The sequence below is a fragment of the Thunnus maccoyii genome, chromosome 2, assembly GCF_910596095.1.
Source record: "Thunnus maccoyii chromosome 2, fThuMac1.1, whole genome shotgun sequence".
In the NCBI taxonomy this organism is placed as follows: domain Eukaryota; kingdom Metazoa; phylum Chordata; class Actinopteri; order Scombriformes; family Scombridae; genus Thunnus; species Thunnus maccoyii.
The window spans coordinates 32,319,448-32,339,622 of NC_056534.1; the positions used below are offsets into that span (position 1 = coordinate 32,319,448).

At 39.2% G+C, this 20,175-nt stretch overlaps 1 protein-coding gene across 4 annotated transcripts in view; it reads right to left on the reverse strand.

Moving 5' to 3' along the window:
- LOC121912272 (putative adhesion G protein-coupled receptor E4P) overlaps positions 1 to 19,717 on the reverse strand; it is a 59,447-nt gene extending 39,730 nt beyond the window's left edge. Inside the window, exons 1-17 of one of the 4 annotated variants that reach the window (XM_042434473.1) lie at positions 14,173 to 14,489; positions 13,120 to 13,194; positions 12,492 to 12,641; positions 12,273 to 12,404; positions 11,410 to 11,553; positions 11,028 to 11,071; positions 10,612 to 10,722; positions 10,359 to 10,512; positions 10,112 to 10,231; positions 9,807 to 10,009; positions 9,515 to 9,682; positions 7,960 to 8,154; positions 7,116 to 7,333; positions 6,815 to 6,973; positions 6,427 to 6,601; positions 6,160 to 6,261; positions 3,917 to 6,051 (exon numbers count right to left, since the gene is read on the reverse strand). In XM_042434473.1, coding sequence (XP_042290407.1) covers positions 6,010 to 6,051; positions 6,160 to 6,261; positions 6,427 to 6,601; positions 6,815 to 6,973; positions 7,116 to 7,333; positions 7,960 to 8,154; positions 9,515 to 9,682; positions 9,807 to 10,009; positions 10,112 to 10,231; positions 10,359 to 10,512; positions 10,612 to 10,722; positions 11,028 to 11,071; positions 11,410 to 11,553; positions 12,273 to 12,404; positions 12,492 to 12,641; positions 13,120 to 13,194; positions 14,173 to 14,203 — 2,223 coding nt within the window. In that variant the 5' untranslated portion in view covers positions 14,204 to 14,489 and the 3' untranslated portion in view covers positions 3,917 to 6,009. Of the gene's footprint in view, positions 1 to 3,916; positions 6,052 to 6,159; positions 6,262 to 6,426; positions 6,602 to 6,814; positions 6,974 to 7,115; positions 7,334 to 7,959; positions 8,155 to 9,514; positions 9,683 to 9,806; positions 10,010 to 10,111; positions 10,232 to 10,358; positions 10,513 to 10,611; positions 10,723 to 11,027; positions 11,072 to 11,409; positions 11,554 to 12,272; positions 12,405 to 12,491; positions 12,642 to 13,119; positions 13,195 to 14,172; positions 14,490 to 19,603 lie in introns of those variants that run through there. The other 3 variants (XM_042434466.1, XM_042434455.1, XM_042434474.1) reach the window with 3 other exon arrangements.
- Positions 19,718 to 20,175: the final 458 nt, after the last annotated feature.

Genomic DNA, 20,175 nt, shown 5'->3' on the forward strand with positions numbered 1-20,175 from the left:
ATTATGTTTTAAGGATTAGACATGTCATATTCTATAGTTTTTTTACAGTTAAGAAATCCAGAGAAAAGACCAAAAGCAACAATGAATCAAATCATACTAATAAACGTTGTCTGTGTAGCATGTGAAGAGTTTGTTTAGTTTATTCCTCTGGACCATAGAACTCCATTGTTGTCACAATGATTAAAAACCGTGAAATACAGTGTTACACTGGTTGACATGTTCCTTCATGACCATGAACACAGCCACTGAAGTTTATTTTGAATAAATCCAACATATACTTGTTGCCTCAAATACTCAATGGAGCGCCAATGTGTATTAATGTGCAGCAGAAAATAGTCCCCGACAATTACACTTTTTACATCTGTTTGAGTAGCCTTTGGTAAAACCTATAATTCCCAGTTGCTTTAGGAAATTACTGAGCCTTTTTTAAAAAACGAAACTATATATTTGTGACCTATTTTTAAAGATTTACATCGTCAGGAACAAATGGGCTTGGGGCTGAGTTCCACAGACAGGGTATAATAATTAGAAAGTATTGTGCAATTGTATTGTATTATATTGTACAAATAGGAATGAAGGAATTTATGGCTGAAAGAGGTAGCAGTCCAGGTTAATACCAAAGTTAAGCAGTGTTTGAACCCAGATTATGAACCTGGTCAGAGCAGAGTAACCTATGTAAAATTTCACTGCTCTGCCTTTCCCCCTTGACCAGCTCTGGAAATTTAAGGCTTCAGCTGAATGAGTGAGTAGGTACGACAACTAGTTGCCTTGGAAACCCTGCATCTCTCCTGCTGCCACCCTCAGGCTTCCCATTTCCAAAATCAATGAATGCAATAAAGTATTAACAGTGAGTGTTGTGTAGCTGACACTTATGTGCTTTGTGTGGAAAGAGTTCTTCACTTAAACCTGTTGTAAACGTTTCCTATTTTGACAGGTAATTAATTACATTCACCTCTTGTCCAAGGTCTAAATATTCCATACACAGACACCTACAATCTATCCTGTCTGGTAAAACACACATTTTTGACCCTTCACTGTGAATTTAGAATAACTGTTTTGCATCAGTATGGTGTGAATGAATGTTCAGTTCAGTGGCGTAAATAGTATCTAATATTTAGATATAAAATTTCCGTTTTCTGTCAGCCAGTAGTGTTATCCTGCTAGTGTAATGTTCATTCATGTAATTCATAAGCAATTGCAGCTACCTAAACATATAACATCTTAATTGCTGACACAAATACCTAATTTAATCACTCAGATTAGATTATCCTGTTTCTCCCCTGAATTTCCCAGTCAAAAGTGTCTGTTGTCATGACCTCCTTCTTTAATAGCACTTCTAGCCTTCTTACCATCTGAGCATTTGGAGGAGAGTGTCATCAAAAATCACCAAGGCAGCGAACAGAGGATGAGTTTTACAAAAATCCCATCACAAACTGAACAGTGCAACACACTAAACACAAGAGCAAGAGAAGAAGAGAGACATATGCATTAATAACAAGAAAAGGTAGCTGGACTCATACACAATCTATTTATCTGTCTTTTCTGTCTCCAATCTCTCTCTTAGTCTCTGCCACAGATGTGTCATCATAAGACTCACTATCAAATATATAAACAACAATAAATTATGTATTCACAGTCATGAAATTCTCTGTTTTTCATCAACTACTGTGATATATAATAAATATATATATATATATATATATATATATATATATATATATATATATATATATATATATATATATATATATATATATATATATATATATATATATAATCTGAGCAACCAAAAGAGGGTTTTCTCAAAATGTATGTAAACTATGGGGTTAATCTCAACTACTGTCAAGAATAAAATGTTCATCCTTATCAGCATTCAACTTTTCTTCACTGGCTATTGTGATTTTTTTTTTTAAACAGAAAGCTAGTGGACAACTTACCTGTCTTTTCTTTGATCTAACACAGGACACTAGAGAGAGCAGACTTCATGCTGTGGCAGTTTGAAGCATTTTTCCTTTTACAAAAAGAGAAAAAAAACAAATGTGTTATAAGGTTGCACACACCAAAACCCATCAGCATGAGATCATTACACACATAGCAGCCGAGTCAGTGTTAAATTGTCTGGGTCACAGGGGCTATTTAAAGGAGACACACAGTCAAATAGTGAAAATCGATGGCAGGATACTGTAGGTGTGTTTATAAGTGTTGGACAGGGATGTAAAAATGGATAAACCTAAACCCACCTGATCAACTACACTTTTGCATTACACTGAGGAGTTACACTGTTAAATATACAATAGACAAGTATCTATATGCCTGAAATAAGCATCAAACTCGTGTTTTATATGATATGATTTAAGTTATATTATCATATCTTTTGGAAGGGTTGTAGGCATGGATGTATTATAAGAGCTGGATACAGGGCTCCGCTGCTAAGCCTTGCAGCCAATTTTTCCTAGTGGTCACTCACAGTATTGCAGCAAACAGGAACTCACGGGGAAACACTACTGCACATATTCAATGGGCCGCACAATGCTGAAGCAAACCTGGAGGCTAGAAACTTTTTTTGACATATGCACCTGCCAAGCAATTCTTATAGGACAGAATTGGCGCCATTTTTAGTTGGGTATCCAGCTCTTACAATACATCCATGGTTGTAGCTGTGTTGTCACACTGTTGTAATGCTGCCATTTTGTGTTCACACTTGAGCTGGCAGTTAATGCTGACGTCTTGCTCCGTGGCTTGATGGGAGTTGGACTCAAACTGGAATCAGTACCATGGATGTATTATAAGAGCTGGATAGTGATCTGCGGCTCAGCCTTGCGGCCAATTTTTCCCAGTGGCCACTTGCAGTATTGCAGCGAAAAATCCCCCTGCAGCCCAAAAAGCATTTTCCCCATAGACCACCATTGTAAAAAAGATGTCCGTAAAAATGTTGACAGGAAACCTCCAACTGCAAACAAGGTCAATTATGACTCTTTCTATTAGGAATTTTTGACCCATGGAGGTTTTATATTTGTGAAACTTTCCTCGAGCAGAGAAAAGCGATTTCAAAAATCTGTGATGGAATGGGCACCATTTTCAGTCCAGTATCCAGCTCTTACAACACATCCATGATCAGTACTTCCTGCTTTGTGACAGGCAAGGCTGGTTTGCCTGTGGAAGTTCAGAAGCAAGCATAACAATGGGTCTTTGGATGCAGTCTGTGTATCACACTTGTCCTTGAGTAGTGAGTCTATCTCTCTCCTGCACTCACTGAAATTCAACCTGCTGATGAATTCAGGGTAGCCAAATTCTAGGCTCTTTCCTAGGGAAGAAATAAACTGCTCTACACAGGGGTTCTCCATTGTTGTCTCTGGAACGGAGGGTGAGATTACAAGGTGAGAAACGTTCCTCTTTCAGCAGGTGAATCAAGTGTCAAACTCTTTACATACATCATTCTGCACTTTGAAGCTCAAACATCCAACTGAAATAAAAAGAAGAAAAATAGATTTTTGAACGGAGGGGGACTTAAATCTATAGCTACACATCATCTTTTACAAGATGGTCATATTTTTTAATGCAAATTTTTAATTTTTACAGTAACTACTAAATACAGATGTTGGATTAATGTCGTGGGGTAAGTACAATGTTTCCCTATGAGCTGCAGAAGGCCTATAGCAGAAATACAAAAAGTACAAATAACTCAAAATTGTACTTAAATACATTACCTATACAGTGACTATCTATCTATCTATCTATCTATCTATCTATCTATCTATCTATCTATCTATCTATCTATCTATCTACCTATCTATCTATCCTATAGTTTAGATACAATAGGTGCACTACTTTACTATATACAGTAAGTCCCCTGCTGGAGACTAATGCGGATAAACCACACACTTTACAAATTCTTAAGATGAAGTTGAAGCTTTAATAAAATTTGTGATGCATATTCTTTAAAGACAACAGTACCGAACAACGTACAACAAAAAACAAAGTAGAAAAATAGCTTCATATACTTTCAAACTAGAACATCTACAATATATTCTAATGATAAGATTCTTACATTCACAAGATGCTGCACAATTCATGTAGCTTTTTCACATAAAAATACATTTTGCAATGCATGAATAAAAGGTATCAACAGTCACAAAAAAAAGTTCTGCCACACTTGGAATGAAAGAACAATATAGTTGTTAAAACCAACACATACATGGCCTTAAACAGGATCTCACATGAGAAAGGGAGCAATTTAAATATAAACAAACAGCATAGGACAAAACCATTCACATAAAAAGACAGATATGAAATCCAAAAGATCAATGTCACTGATCTGATCAATTTCTATAAAATATAAAATAAATATAAAAATATATCATTGATAGCTTTATCACAACAACTAAACTGTTCAGGTTCTTAAGTAAGACTGATTCTCAAGTCTTCTTGATTATTCCAAGCACCATGCTGGATTATCATTTTTAAACAAGAAAAGTGCAATAAAATAAACAAACTCCAGACTATATAACTCCCATTAAGCCTCATCATACTGGCTAAAGTTTTCATGACATCACAGGGATGTGAAAGCTTACAGCAATAACGTGTGGAGGTGCAGGCTAACAGCTATAATAAGGACATAATGACAAAATGGAATTTTATTCCACAAACACAATTTGACTGCAGGAAGCTGCAGGCTTATCAGAAGGGTGGATCTGTTTTTGTGTATCTCCCAAAGCAATCCTTTTGGACCAGATTTGTTTCCTTGTACAATTTGAAGAATTAAAAAATGTAACATACACCAGTGAAAAAAGGTACAGCTCAATTTGAAACCAAGACAGATTCTTCAAAAATAGCCACAAGTGATTGAAAAAAAGCAAAACACTAATTTTGTTTCATATCAAGAAACAACAGACATAAATTCCCTGCATGTCCACATGGGATTTGTTGGAACATGAAGAGAGCCTCAGAGGCACTTCATGAGTAATTTGCATCATCAGTCCTTTGTTTCTTTCCCAAAACATACTGTTAAAAACAGTACACAGAAACAGATATTTTCTATTCACTACAAACACCACAAAAGCACACCTACCCTTATTTTTACACGAAACATTCATATAAAATACAGCACGAGCTGTTTGCTCTTGCTTTAAACATGAAGAGCTCATAGATTCATGTAGCCTACATAATGTGGGCTTTATAGTCTGCACTTTGAAATAAATAGTCTATATCACTTTTAATCACTCCAAAGGCGATACAGCTTATATTATGTTTATGATATATTCTGGATGAACCAATAATCTACTGAAATATCTTCACTTTCACTTACAGAGTTCTTGAATAAACACTTTTAACTGCTGGGTACTTCTTGCCCGCCGTAACAATTATAACACATTCATAGGATTTCTTTAGGCCAAAATAAAAATTCAGTCATTATCAATACAACTTCACTGAAGAACATTACCAGTGATGAAAATCAGCAAAATAATGAGGTAAATGCAAGACTTTCTCACCCATCATTGTTTTTTGAGTTGCAAAAACATATATGTGGTCTCATTAACTTCGATAGGATGAGAAAGGCCTGTGACCCTTTATGGTCGAGCAATACCTACTTGCTGCTCCTCAATACAGGTTGCAAATGTTGATGAGAGTTGAGTAGATGAAACAAAGAGTGATGCTTTCTTCTCAAATTGAGTTCTGGGGAGGTCAAACTCTCAAAAAGAGAAAACTTATGACAATAAACATTATTGTGCATTTGTGCATCACATACTAGTTTGGGTTTTTTTTCTTCTTTTTAATCATCTCACAACACCTTTGATTTTTCTTATGAGCCCTTGGAGGGGTACTAGCCCCCAGGTTGGGAACCACTAGTTTAATGGTACAACAGAAACAGAGTTTAATTCATAAAGGTGAATTAATAATGACTGGATTTTTATTTAAAGTGATCCAAAACTTTAAAATCAGGGCTTGCCTGTCCCAGATTTGCTAAAGTGTGATAGTCTGTCTTTGGGGTAGAATAAGAGATTTAGCTCTTCATATTTGGAATTCTCCGGTGTGCTGCCCACTCTGAGAACCCTAAATGAACAGAAACAACACGTGTTAGGAAATTGAGTAAGACATTGTATGTAAGAAAGAGAGTATTTGTGGCTGAGACAGAGGGAGGAGATATCACTGTGTTCTTACTCGTGACTGACTACTGGAAGGATTGGTACTGCTGAAGTCCGAGTATCTCTTCTTCTGTGGTGTGCAGAAACAGGAGAGAAAATAGGCATACTCCTCTCTAACCTGCAGAGGGCAGCAGAACATCAGGAAAAAACAGCTGGCAACCCTCATTTCAGTGCAATCCTCCATCTTTGTTTCACACTTTCTCTTTTAGTTGTGTTTTTATCTATTGTGTTAATCTCTCCATTAACCTCATGCACACACACATGCAAAACCACTGTTTCCTACCTGTTTAGATAGCAGGCAGTGCATGACAAAAATCAGCGCTCCCTGCAGGCTGTTGAGGATAGTAAAGATATATGCTGCCACTGTTGTACCAATGTACTTTTTGAACAGGAAGGAACCAAACACCCAGGTCAGACCCAGTATACACAACTGGGCAATAGCTGTCACTGTGAAAGCTCTGCAGAAGAAGAGAGGGAGGGGTGGGAGTGGGATTAAAGAAAGATCAACAAATATAGAGAGAAAGAAAGATTAGCATGAGCACTAACACGTGGATGACTCAGTTACAGTTCTTGTGCAATGCATTAGGTGTGTGTGACATTACTCCACACATTACAACTTCCAAAGCCACATTGTTACGCACACATGCATACAAGCAGGCACACAGACTGACTTAATTTTGTTAAGTTCAGAGGTGTCTGGGTTGAGGCTGGTGAACTTCTGGGCGAGCTTCCAGATGGTGATGATGAAAAAGAAGATGTTGAGGAAGGTGATGCAGCACACAGGGCCTAAGAAACTCCAGATGAAGCCGTCTGTCAGTGACAGCCAGCAGCTACAGTTAGGAGGAAGGAAACAAGTGCATGACAGGGTTTTCTTCACAACATCAAGGTAGGTAACAGAATTTCTCTGTAATCCGCCGATGTGCAATCACATAAGCAAATGCAAAACATTTCATCTTTTCTTCACCCACTTACTGCTCCTTAGTGCCGTAGCCCTTGGGATTAACGATGGCCGATATGATAACGATAACAAGGGGTGTCCCATAACCAGCGATGAATAAGTATAGGGGCCGAATGGTGGCATTGAACACCAGGACCACCATGCGGTACAGCTGCACCCCTTCCAGCAGCATCCACATAAACACTCCCAAGAAGAAGATATGGAGCATTGCTGCAACAAACCTGCAGCCGCCCTGCAATGCAACATAAACATATGAGAAAAGTAAGTTTGGAGGGAAGTAGAGGAATGAAATGTCTCATGCTGTCTTTACATGGACTGCAGTAAACTTTGAATAAGATATTCCCATGTAAATATAATGTTCTGATGATAATGACGTTAATAAGATTATTAAATGAGTACATCAGCAATTTGTTATTGCGCTTCCTTAAGGTTTGTGGATTAACAAGATGACATTGAAGCTGCACAGGAAGAGATATCCTGACTTTAATTCCGCAGTATAGGTCAAGCTCTATAAAACACTAGATCCTACATTTCCTATAATGACACTTTCTCTGAACTGAAGATTGAACTGTTTTCACAGTCTAAGCAGTAGTCCTCATGACGAGTAAAGGGAACGTCATGTTTAAAATCAGTGGAGGGCCCCTTTTAATATAGAAGAGATCCTCTGATATTGTGCTGTGAAGGGTGGCTCTTTCATTAATAACTGGGCTCTGCTATGTAGTGTGTAAACAGGAAGATGAGTGGAATAGTTCAACCCATGTAAACATTTTAATGAAAATGCTGTCTTGTTAAGCATACGGTCAACAGTTGGATTACTGCAGTCCATGCTAAAGTCGCTGTTTGCTTGGACGAACATACCACAGGTTCGGTTTTCGAAATGCCGGCCAGAAAGATGCGGTCAGCCACGAAGAGGCAGACACAGAGGTGCAAGTGGATGGTGGTGCGTGTCCCTTGTATGGAGCGGCAGAACTTGAACGTCAGGATGCACAGTACCAGACACAGCAGGGACATGTTCAGCCCTATCTTTGTTATCAGTATGAGCGCAAAGGGATGCTAGAAGAGATGACATGTCAGACCTTAAGGTGTGTAATCATTTACAGCATAATGTGTGTGTTGTTTTCTTGGAAAAGAAGATTTTTTTGGCAACTTGGGAGCAAGTTGTAAACACATTGACATATGACGGTATTAAGTGTTTATAACAAAGAAGTTAGCAAGCAATGCACAGAGCAACGTTAACATTAAAACTTCCAGATCAACCCACAGACAGACCCACTGTGGCCACTGTGCACAATGTTCAAACTCATCAAATACTAAACATTTTACACATCCACATACTGGTAAAAATACAACATAAACTGCAGCAGCACACATGTGGTGTACATACTGAAATATCCTTGTGGTTCTGAACACGAAACTGCCGTACGGACTCAAAATATGGAATATACTACAGCATGACATTATGCTCATGGCTGTGCAGCCTTATTAAAGTTCCGGGGAAGAGAAAAAAATTCCCCCTCAACTAGAAATGGTGATATAGGTAACTGCTTTGAAGATGCATGTTGGATTCATACTTTCAACACAACTGAACCCTTTGGCCTCAATTCAGACTTAAATGTGTCATGCTTCCTCTAAATCATGATATATGGATGTTTTGGAACAGGCACTTTTTGTGCTTGATTTCATGTAACTCAAAGATATAAGTGTATTCTTGTTTTTCTGTCTTGTTTTTAATGTATGGGTGTGGCACCTGGACATTGACTCTGGCAATCCCCACCCCTGTATCTATTATCCAATAGGGTTGATTTCTTGTTTCACCCTCTACCCAGTGACAAATATACACCTGTCCTAGGTTGACTATATATGTGTTTGCCTTATGCCTTTGTCCTCCTTTGACTAAGTAGTGTTGAAACATTGGCCTGTTTGCATTATTAAAGGCTGCAAATCAATCAGTGTGCTCCAATCAAGCTAACTTGACTGGTGTACAGTCAGTTTTTCACAGCTTTTTTGCAAAAGAAAACATTCACTTGCTGTGCCCAAAAATGGGGTTGATGAGAGCAGTGAAACTGTAAAGTTTCAGAAACACACCTGTAAACCTGAGGGGATAATTCTCTGTGGGTTCATCACTATGAGTGAAACATTTCACATTACACATAGTCACTTGACCTTGTATTAATGTTTTATTGATTAATGCATCTTTAAAGCACATGAGAATCTGCAAAAGGAAATAAAAATAAAACAAGTGACACTTTTTCATTTGTTTCCAGTGAAAAAGATTGTTTCAATGATTTCTTTGGATGTTAAGCCTTAAAAGCAATTTTCTCAGTGGAAAGTATCAATAAAATTCAAACATTAAACATCTTGAGGGAATTAATGTTTAATTTAAGTTTTCATGATGTGTGTGTCAATTTCTTACCTTCATGGGATAGAGGGCCATAAGCACAGCGAAGCTGCTCAGAAGTTCACATGTACAAACACTGTGTGTGGCATTGGTTTGTTGTTGATGGCAACCCTCTTCGGACCAGGCCCCTCTGTCATTCCAGTGTGCACAGATGTATTCCACCTCAGAGGACTCCACTGTCTCCTAATACACCAAAATAAAACCCATATAATCTTTATCTCTTTATATTCCATACAATGTATATACTGTACATTAGAGGAAGTGACACAACATTGAAATGAATGTAAGACAGGCAGGAGTAGGCTACGTTTAGATGTCTGAGTGTGATGTTCACAGGGCTGCTCAGGTTCTGAGTGGACGGGTTGGAGACCACAACAGACACAACTTTAGAGGAGATCTTGAAGGAGGAGGGATTTTTGCCATTTTTTTCATGTCCTTTGAGCTCCTCAAAGGAGTTGTTAACAAATTTCTCAAGGTTCTTGTAGGTCAACAATGCAGCCAGAGCAAAGCCTATAAAGACAATGAGAAATATGATGGTATTTAGTGATATATTATTTAATACATTATTGATACATGACTCATTTGTCAGAAGAAAAGAGAGGAAGAGTTTACCAGGATATGTTCCCGTCCCAGCTGCTGTTGTCCAGTCAGTGTCGAGACGAGCATTTTCATTGGTCAGAAGGATTGGTCCAGTGGGTTGAGTCTTTCCCCTCTGAACTGCAATCTTTGCGTCTAATCAAACAAATAATCATTTCATATGGCAATCTCCCCCTGCACAGATAATGTTAACTTCAAAATATGTCCTATTTTTATTTATTAAACTCTATATATATTATCATCCAGGGAAAAGGCCTGTTACCTATCTCAGTGGTCTCCATCTCAGTACCGTTATCTTTGAGCTGTGGACCGATGAGCCTAATGGACTCCTCCACCGTTTGGAGAAAACCACTCACTTCTTCCCTGTGGTTCAGGTGACCAGGGGACAGGATGGCCTCAGTGGCGATGAGAAATTTCTGTCCATGTTGCAGGACACAGAAGGGGGAAATTGACAATACTGTGTGTTTATGTGCAAAAATGTGTGTGTGTTTGTATTTTGTATCGGCTTTTCTGACCTCCAGTAGCGCTTCTCCATCAGTCTTCCCCTCACTAGCAATGTGTGGGTTAGACAGAGCCAAACAGCTGTTTCTCATCATGGATAAAATGTCTGCCAGGCCTTCAAGAGACTGAGAGACAGATACAGACAGTGAGAGAGAGAATAATGAGACTATTCAGTATTTACTAAAGTTCATATATACCAAACTCTACAGGGCTGCAGGGTGTAAATAAAGGAAATTGCCCTTTCTGAAATGTTCTTTAGCAAGACACTGGAGGGTGCTGTACTATAACTGACCCTGAACTAAGACCTGCATGGGACAAGTACAAAAATAAATCCTGCATAAAAACTTAATACATTTTGTTTATTTATGATTGATGATTGTTGCAGTGCATTCATTATGCTAATAATTTGGTATCTAAACATGTGTTTTACCTGTGCAAGCCTGCTATTGGCTTGGAAGGTTTCACAGTCAAGCTCTAAATGGAAAAAAGTGAAACATCAGATGATCATCATGCAAGACACTAGACACACATGAGTGACAGAATATGACACTTCACTGTGTAGCGTGAGAGAAGGAGTTCTGATAAAATCTACACAGCAAAGCAGCAGCACTGAACAGATACTCTATTCTTTATCTTGCATACAGAGACATACACCACAGATTATCTGGAATCCGATGCAACACACACATTAACATAAAAGCAGGGCGAGCATTCACATCAACACCAACGAAGAAGAAGAAACTGGGGCTGAAAAAATTTGAAAGTAAGGAAGTAATGGCAATGGAGGGGGGGCCGTGTATGCATACACTCACCTGAGCATGGAGTCCTTTCATTGCCATAGTTGGTGTATCCTTTTGGACACATGCACCAGTAACTCCCATTAATGTTCTCACAAGTCCCTTTTATTCCACAGAGGTCTTCTTTTTTCATTTCAGCTTCTTCGCATTCATCTATGTCTGCGGGAGGATAAAAAAACAGAGACATAAGAAATAACGGACATTCCTCAAGGCCAATGATTTCGATGAGAATAGTTTGAAATCTTAAGATTGCAGGGATTGCTGTAGCCCATGATGGAACGAACATCTCTTCAATGTAAGCTTACTGTCTTAATGTCAGTAGTGTCGTGAGATGTCTTGCATTTCAAGTTAGTTAAGAGCTGTAATTGGAGCTGGCAGGAGGCAAGAGGAGGTGGCTTTGTGGTTAAGGCCAGACTACATGGAATTATAATATATGATGAAACGTAATGTCTATGACCTCTTTTAAGATCAGCTCGCTCAGAATGGGCAATTTTTAATTTTGGAAATATTCCTTATGTTTTGGAAACAAGCCAGTACACATTTATTTCATCCCCTGCAAGTGAATTCACTGATCTCTTGCAGGGTCAATCAATTTGCGGCCTTTTAAATCCTGGTGTGTCCAGGGCCACTAGAGTGGATTTTCTATTTAAAAGCCCAACATTGGTCCACTCTCACAGGTGTAGTGTGGGTGTACAGAGCTACTTGATTGACACCTGCCTCTCTCTCTTGTCATTTTTGTGGCATCTGTTGGGGTGAGTCGACTTACATCTTGATCATTCTGGTGAGTATATTGTTTTATAATTTCAGCAAAGTTTCATCACAGCTCCAGTCAACTTCAACCTGAGAAATGTGGACACAAAAAAGTAGACACTACTCACCTATGCAGTGTTTGAGGTTATTGGTGGGATTAGTGTACCCAGAATGGCAGGTGCACTTGTAGCTCCCAATCAGGTTAATACAATCTGCCTTGTGACCGCAGATCACAGTGTTATTGTAACACTCGTTAATGTCTGACAGAGGAACAAATGAAGACAGGTGAGTGTTCAGACAAGAGAGAAACTCTGACACTGGTCGCATACACTAACACGCACACTCACCTCTGCACCGTTCCTCTCCCAATTTGAAGTAAACTTTGTTTTTAGTATTTGTAAACCCATCCTTGCACTGACAGTAGTAACTGCCAAGTGTGTAGAGGCACAGCGTGTTTCCCTGACATTCTTCCTTGATTCCTCCACACTCATATATATCTGTAGATTTGGATACAAATACATAAATCAAAGAGAATATAATTATAGTGATGAATCTTACACATCAATACACAATAGAACATAATATTTACTGTGACAGTGTCTTACATTCTTGTAAAAACTTAATTTAAAGTGATCTCTGTTAGCTCTTTTTCTTCCCACACTTCTGTCCACCATGATCACCAGTCTGTGGTTATATCATTACTGCCAATGCAGTGTAATTATTTCTGCTGGTTGCTTGAAATTGTGGTGATCTAAAAATTTGAACCTCATCTACTGTTGTTTTCATTGTAATCCAGTCTTGATATGAGCAGTGCTTAAACGCCTAAAATGGAAAAATGAATTGGAATGTCAAAAAAGGCTGCTTTTCCTGCTAAACTCCAGTAAGAGGTATTGCATAATGGGAGCAACACTTCTTTCTGAGAGTGGAGACAGTGGAGAGGGGTGGTTAAAATCAACAGTCATGGAAGATTATTACCTAAACATTGTCTGTGCTTTTTGAGAAAGTGTCTGCCACACTGGGAGAAACATGCCCCCAGCATACACATTAAGCCTGTGGGGAAAGAGAGAGGCCATTTAGTTGCATTTCACAGTTAAGGCAAAATCTTACAATTATGAGGAAGACAAAATAAAGTAAACACTTAACACTTATCTAAAGGACACTACACCAAAAATAAATCTTTTCATTCAATTGAATTTTATTTATTTTTGTTTCTGCACCATAATACCACTCCTCCACCAGTGATCTATATGCTCAGTAAAGTTTCTCCACGACACACAGTAGCTAAAGATATTATCTCTATGTTGAAATATTGTCTCTTCAGGCTCCAAAATTTAGCGTATTTACCAATTTATTGGAAAAGCTACGATTGTTTGGAACATTACATGGATCAACAACAGAGATGTGAATTATACTCTGGGATTAGTTAGAAGTTTCTATGAACTTTTAAAATACGTTTAGACTAATTTTGTACCATGACTTTCAGTCACAGCTGGAATCCATTGTACAGTAACTGCTGTGACTTCGATTTGACTTCATCTTCCATCCTCCAGTGGAGTCATTTTCTTTATCTTGTTGTGTTTTAACAAGAGTGTGAAGGTGAGACTATGTGTGTGTTTGTGAGGTGTCCATATGGGTAACATGTGTATGTGACTGATGGTGTAACTACTTGCAGCTGTAATCCTCTGTTCCTCTCTCAGACATCAACACATGCACAGAGAACAAGGATGTATTTCACAAAAATTTACTGCGTCATGTCTCCTTAAACCATCCCTTAGTAAAGCTAGTAAGTGAGGTAAACTTGTGTGGTTTTTATAAAATATATTTTCATCAACAAAGTGTGTGGGGTGACATATAATTAAGGGGGAAGGCTTGTGGTCATAATTAGTAGTAGCTAGCTGTATGCCACATTTTGAATTACATGCATGTTCCTGATTGTTCAGTGTTATTTTGTTCTCTTCCACCCATGACTCCACCCAGTCACACACTCACACACACAAACACAAATTGTGCTCTCATTGATAGACTTACCCAGGATAAGTAGCGCCTTCCGAGGCCCCATGTCAAACTATATCCCCGTACAGCTGATGACTTTATCAAAACTATGAATTAAATGTAAATCTGATTGATGTCTTGTAATAAAATTTTAGGTCCTCTCATAAAGTTAAAGAAATAAAAAGTATTGTTCAGACTTCTCAGAAGGAATCACAGTCCAAGGTCCATGAAATCCACAAGGTTTGAGACACAAAAAAAGAACACTAAAAAGATAAATCCTTTCTGTGGAGGGTGATTCTGTATGTGGCAGGAAAAATAAGTGTGAACCTTCACCAGCTTTCCTCCTCTCTCAGATTCAGACTCTCAATCTGAGTATGCGCCCCTCTCTCTGTCTCTCTCTCTCTCTCTCTCTCTCTCTCTTCCTCCCACTCACTTGTCTGTGTGTCCTTGTCTCTCTCTCACGTCACTCTTTCTTGGTCTTTTTTTTCACTCCATATCTTTCCAAGTGAACACATTTTTCACGCTGGCACCATATCACATTGCTTTCACAAACCCCTTCTCTGTCTACTTTGTCTTTCACATTTCGCTCTACGTCCCAGTGAACTCTATTTCAGGAGCTATTCACAACACTCTCATGAGGGACGCAGTGTGCTGTGATAGCCAGGCTACGTAGAAGTGGACCCAATCCCAATGTCCACACTCAAGGACTCAAGGACTTTAAAGCACGTTCTCGCTAAATCCGCAAGGGTTTAGGGCACAAATGGTCAGGTGCATGAGGGCTCTCGGGCAGACTTCTCGAGCCCTTTATGCACATTTTCCGTAAGTCCGTGATGGATAAATTATCAATACACTGAGGTTGGTTGAAGTCAAGCGTCTCTTTAATTCAAACAGAACATATGTTGCAGACATGGAGAGTGCGCAGAGTCTCCGTGGAGAATTCTGACAAGACAAAGGAAAGTCACTAGTATATATTGACGGCCTTGATGCCCTTAAGAGGCACCTTTAGTTGTTTACAGATTCCTTCTAACAGACCTAGACAAAGCTTTACAGAGCTCTCCCTTCCACATGATGACCATGATGTCCATATGATTATCATAGTGTTCTCCTCAAGGCCCTGCCGCCAAATGTATACATACATTTGATCATACCTACTTAACTAATACATGTATTTTTCTATCAGTCTGCATCTTTGACTTTGCCTGAGGGAATTACCCACAGTTCACAGCGTTATGACATTAAATCAGCATTTAAATACAGGGTTACCAGGGAAAGCCCTGAGGGTTGTTCCATCAACGCAGCTAAAGAAAGCTGCGCTTACTTGAAAAAGCCTGGCTAGAATTAACGTCAACTTTCACTTGAGGCTCAAGCCGTTCCACTAACGCAGTCAATGCTAAATCTAGCCAGGCTGGAATAAGCTTGCAGTGTGCGCGTGCACGGAACAGTCGATTGTCGAAAAGACGATACTATGTCGCAAAATGAAAAGAAAACTGGAGCGGTTTTCTTCTCAGCAGCAGAATAAACCTGTTGATGAAACTATATGAAGAATGTGAAGGAGTTTTCACCTAAAAGGACAAAACTGCTACAATTAACAAGGTGAGGGAGATGACTTGGCACAAAATTGATGACAGATTAAATGTGTCTATGTAGGTGGGCAGTGATAGCCTTAAGGTTAGAGGAACAAACTTATTACTAGAAGGATGATGGTTCAATCCCCTCATTCAGCCTGATACGTCTGCATGGTCAAAGTGAAGAGCAGTGCTTGTTCCTGCTCATGGTTTTATCTTTATTTGTTAATAAATGAGCATTCAGATCAGTGACTGTGGTCATGCTATCACTAGGCTAGATAATATCAGATGTATATTTAAATTATGGTGTAGGCAACTTAAGAGAACTTTCCAACATTATCATACTCTTTGACACATTTCACAGGATGTCCATTTACAAGTATCACTGAAAGTTAAAAATTAACTGGAAACTGCCCGGCGTGGCGGAGCAGTGTGGTCTTTTTGGTGTGATTGCTTGCCGCCAATGTGCTTCACTGTCATTCAAAGGTAATGCGCTCTGCCAATGTACCCTCTCCCATTCAAGTGCGCAGTCAGTGCTGTGTGCGCACTGGTAACGCTGGTGTTTCTGTGTGTGTGTGCACAGTCAACTTATTTAAACAGCATAAATTTTATTTGATCACTGATCACTGTAACTGTGATCAGCTGTATTCAAAACACCCTCGTTGTTTTCACAACTTTGAACTCGCTCAACTTAATGGAAACTGTTGGGTCTAAACTGTACTCAACGTTTACTGAATCTGTGTTTCTCCACAATGACACAACGAGAACCGGCCAAAAAAATTTTTTTTAATATTTGATAATATTGTAATCGATAGCGTTTGGGAGTCTCTGTGCAGCGCTGTTCCGGTACGTGAGTCAACTAGGTCATGGGAGAGCCCACACTGTCGTCCATCTTTCAAGACTTGCAGGGGTATGAATGCAACAGAACCTCTGATCGGACAGATTGATTTTACGTGTGACCAATTGGATACACACTTAAAAACAGGGTCAAAATTCATACTCATCACTTGTTTGTAGCTGTAATGTCAGTGTCGCACACATAGGTAGGAAATTTGTGTGCCTGTGTGTTTACGCATGTGCAAATTATATCTGTGTGCACAAAACCTTTTCACACATGCACAAAATATTTCTACAGCTGCAAAACATTATTACACATTCATAAACCATTTCACAAGCTCAAAATATTTATGACCAGTATTTGATTCCATACAGTTGTAACACCCACTGCAAGTCACTAGCATAAGAAATGACAAAAAAAGGAAGTAAAGTATAAATATTTTTATTACAGACAGTCAGCTATCACTATCACACTGACTACCAGCAGGTCAGTCATTCCTGCACTCTTGCCTTCTCTGCATGCCAGCATGGATTGAGGTGTGCACCTGCCTCAATCCACCGGCCTGAGCCAACAGTGGCAAAAACCTCCGTTCCTCCTTCAGGTACCCTTATATCTTGACAAACCAATTGGTGCACCTCTCCTTTTGCCGCTCGGTCCCGCCTGCCACACAATTGTAGATGTGCACTAAATAAAGCAGCCTTGTTTTTATCTTGGAGGAAGCATGTTTCTTGTTTTATCTGGTTGTGAAGAGTTTATCAGATGGAGCAGAGTCACATCCTCATGACCCTTACAGAGCAGTTCAAAATATTTTGAGCTTGTGAAATTGTTTGTGAATGTGTAATAAAGTTTTGCAGCTATAGAAACATTTTTTGCATGTGTGAAAAAGTTTTGTGCACACAGATATAATTTGCACATGTAAAACATTTTTGTAGCAGTAGAAATATTTTGTGTATGTGTAATTAAAATTTCTTCAGGAGGTTTTCCAACAGTGAGGTTTCACAAAGTCTGAGAGACTAAACTTCTGTCTAATACAGAGAAAATTTGTTTTTTATTTTTAAAGGTGGAAGGGTACCAATATTTTCAGCCACGTCTGTTGCTCTCAATCAGGTTAGTACAATTTGCCTTGTGACCGCAGATCTCTGTGTTATCAACACACTCGTTAATGTCTGACAGAGGAACAAATGAAGACAGGTGAGAGTGTTCAGACAAGAGAGACACTCTGACACAGGTCACATACACACACACACCTTGGCTCCGTCCATCTTCCACTGTGAAGTTAACTTTCTTGGTAATATGTTGTCCAGTCAGTGTCGAGACGAGCATTTTCATTGGTCAGAATGAATGGTCCAGTGAGTTGAGTCTTTCCCCTCTGAACTGCAATCTTTGCATCTAATCAAACAAATAACCAATTTCATATGGTAATCTCCCCCTGCACAGATAATGTTAATTCCAAAATATGTCCTATTTTTATTTATTAAACTCTATATATTATCATCCAGGGAAAAGGCCTGTTACCCTTCTCAGTGGTCTCCATCTCAGTAATGCTGTCTTTGAGCTGTGGACCAATGTGCCTAATGGACTCCTCCACCGTTTGGAGAAAAGCACTCACGTCTTCCCTGTGGTTCAGGTGACCAGGGGACAGGATGACCTTGGTGGCTGTGAGAAATTTCTGTCCATGTTGCAGGACACAGAAGGGGGAAATTGACAATACTGTGTGTTTATATGCAAGAATGTGTGTGTGTTTGTATTTTGTATTGGTTTTTCTGACCTCCATTGGCGCTTCTCCATCAGTCTTCCCCTCACTAGCAATGTGTGGGTTAGACAGAGCCAAACAGTTGTCTCTCATCATGGATAAAATGTCTGCCAGGCCTTCAAGAGACTGAGAGACAGATACAGACAGTGAGAGAGAGAATAATGAGACTATTCAGTATTTACTAAAGTTCACATATACTAAACTTTACAGGGCTGCAGGGTGTAAATAAAAGAAATTGCCCCTTCTGAAATGTTCTTTAGCAAGACACTGGAGGGTGCTGTACTATAACTGACCCTGAACTAAGACCTGCATGGGACAAGTACAAAATAAATCCTGCATAAAAACTTAATACATTTTGTTTATTTATGATTGTTGCAGTGCATCCATTATGCTAATAATTTGGTATCTAAACATGTGTTTTACCTGTGCAGGTCTGATGTTGGGTTGGAAGGTTTCACAGTCAAGCTCTAAATGGAAAAAAGTGAAACATTAGATGATCATCATGCAAGATGATCATCATGATCATGCAAGACACTAGACACACATGAGTGACAGAGTTTGACACTTCACTGTGTAGCGTGAGAGAAGGAGTTCTGATAAAATCTACACAGCAAAGCAGCAGCACTGAACAGATACTCTCTTTATCTTCCAAGACATACACCACAGATTATCTGGAATCCGATGCAACACACACAATATCATTCACATCAACACCAACGAAGAAGAAGAAACTGGGGCTGAAAAAATTTGAAAGTAAGGAAGTAATGGCAATGGAGGGGGGGCCGTGTATGCATACACTCACGTGAACATGGAGTCCTTTCATTGCCATAGTTGGTGTATCCTTCTGGACACATGCACCAGTAACTCCCATTAATGTTCTTACATGTCCCTTTTATTCCACAGAGGTCTTCTTTTTTCATTTCAGCGTCTTTGCATTCATCTATGTCTGTGACAGGATAAAAAAACAGAGACATAAGAAATGACGGACATTCCTCAAGGCCAATGATTTTGATGAGAATAGTATGAAATCTTAAGATTGCAGGGATTGCTGTAGCCCATGATGGAACGAACATCTCTGCAATGTAAGCAGGGGTACGGCCGTGTCAGTCTTAATGTCAGTAGTGTCGTGAGATGTATATTGTTTTATAATTTCAGCAAAGTTTCATCACAGCTCCAGTCAACTTTAACCTGAGAAATGTGGACACAAAAAAGTAGACACTACTCACCTATGCAGTGTGTGAAGTTATTGGTGGGATTGTACCCATGATGGCAGGTGCACTTGTAGCTCCCAATCAGGTTAGTACAATTTGCCTTGTGACCGCAGATCTCTTTGTCATCGTAACACTCGTTAATGTCTGACAGAGAAACAAATGAAGACAGGTGAGTGTTCAGACAAGAGAGAAACTCTGACACTGGTCGCATACACTAACACACACATTCACCTTTGCACCGTCCATCTCCCGTTGTGAAGTTAACTTTGTTTTTAGTATTTGCAAACCCATCCTTGCACTGACAGTAGAAACTGCCAAATGTGTTGAAGCACACCGTGTCTTTCCCACATTGTTCTAGGATTTCATCACACTCATTTATATCTGTAGATTTGAATACAAATACATAAAGCAGAGAGAATATAATTAGACGGCGCTACTGTCCACTGTAACTGGGATTATTTGTAGATAACACTTTTATTCTTCAGGTTGTTGGGGACTTCCTGGAACCACATCATGGCCCTCTGTGCCATTTGCTTCACTTTTGAAGCCATTAAAACACGACTGCAGCAGGCGTGAGTAGCTCTTCTATGTGCTGCATCTAGACAGTTTGCAATGGCTGCAAAGGTGTGAAGATGAAACATCTTTACAGCTGAGGATGGAAATAGCAGAAGC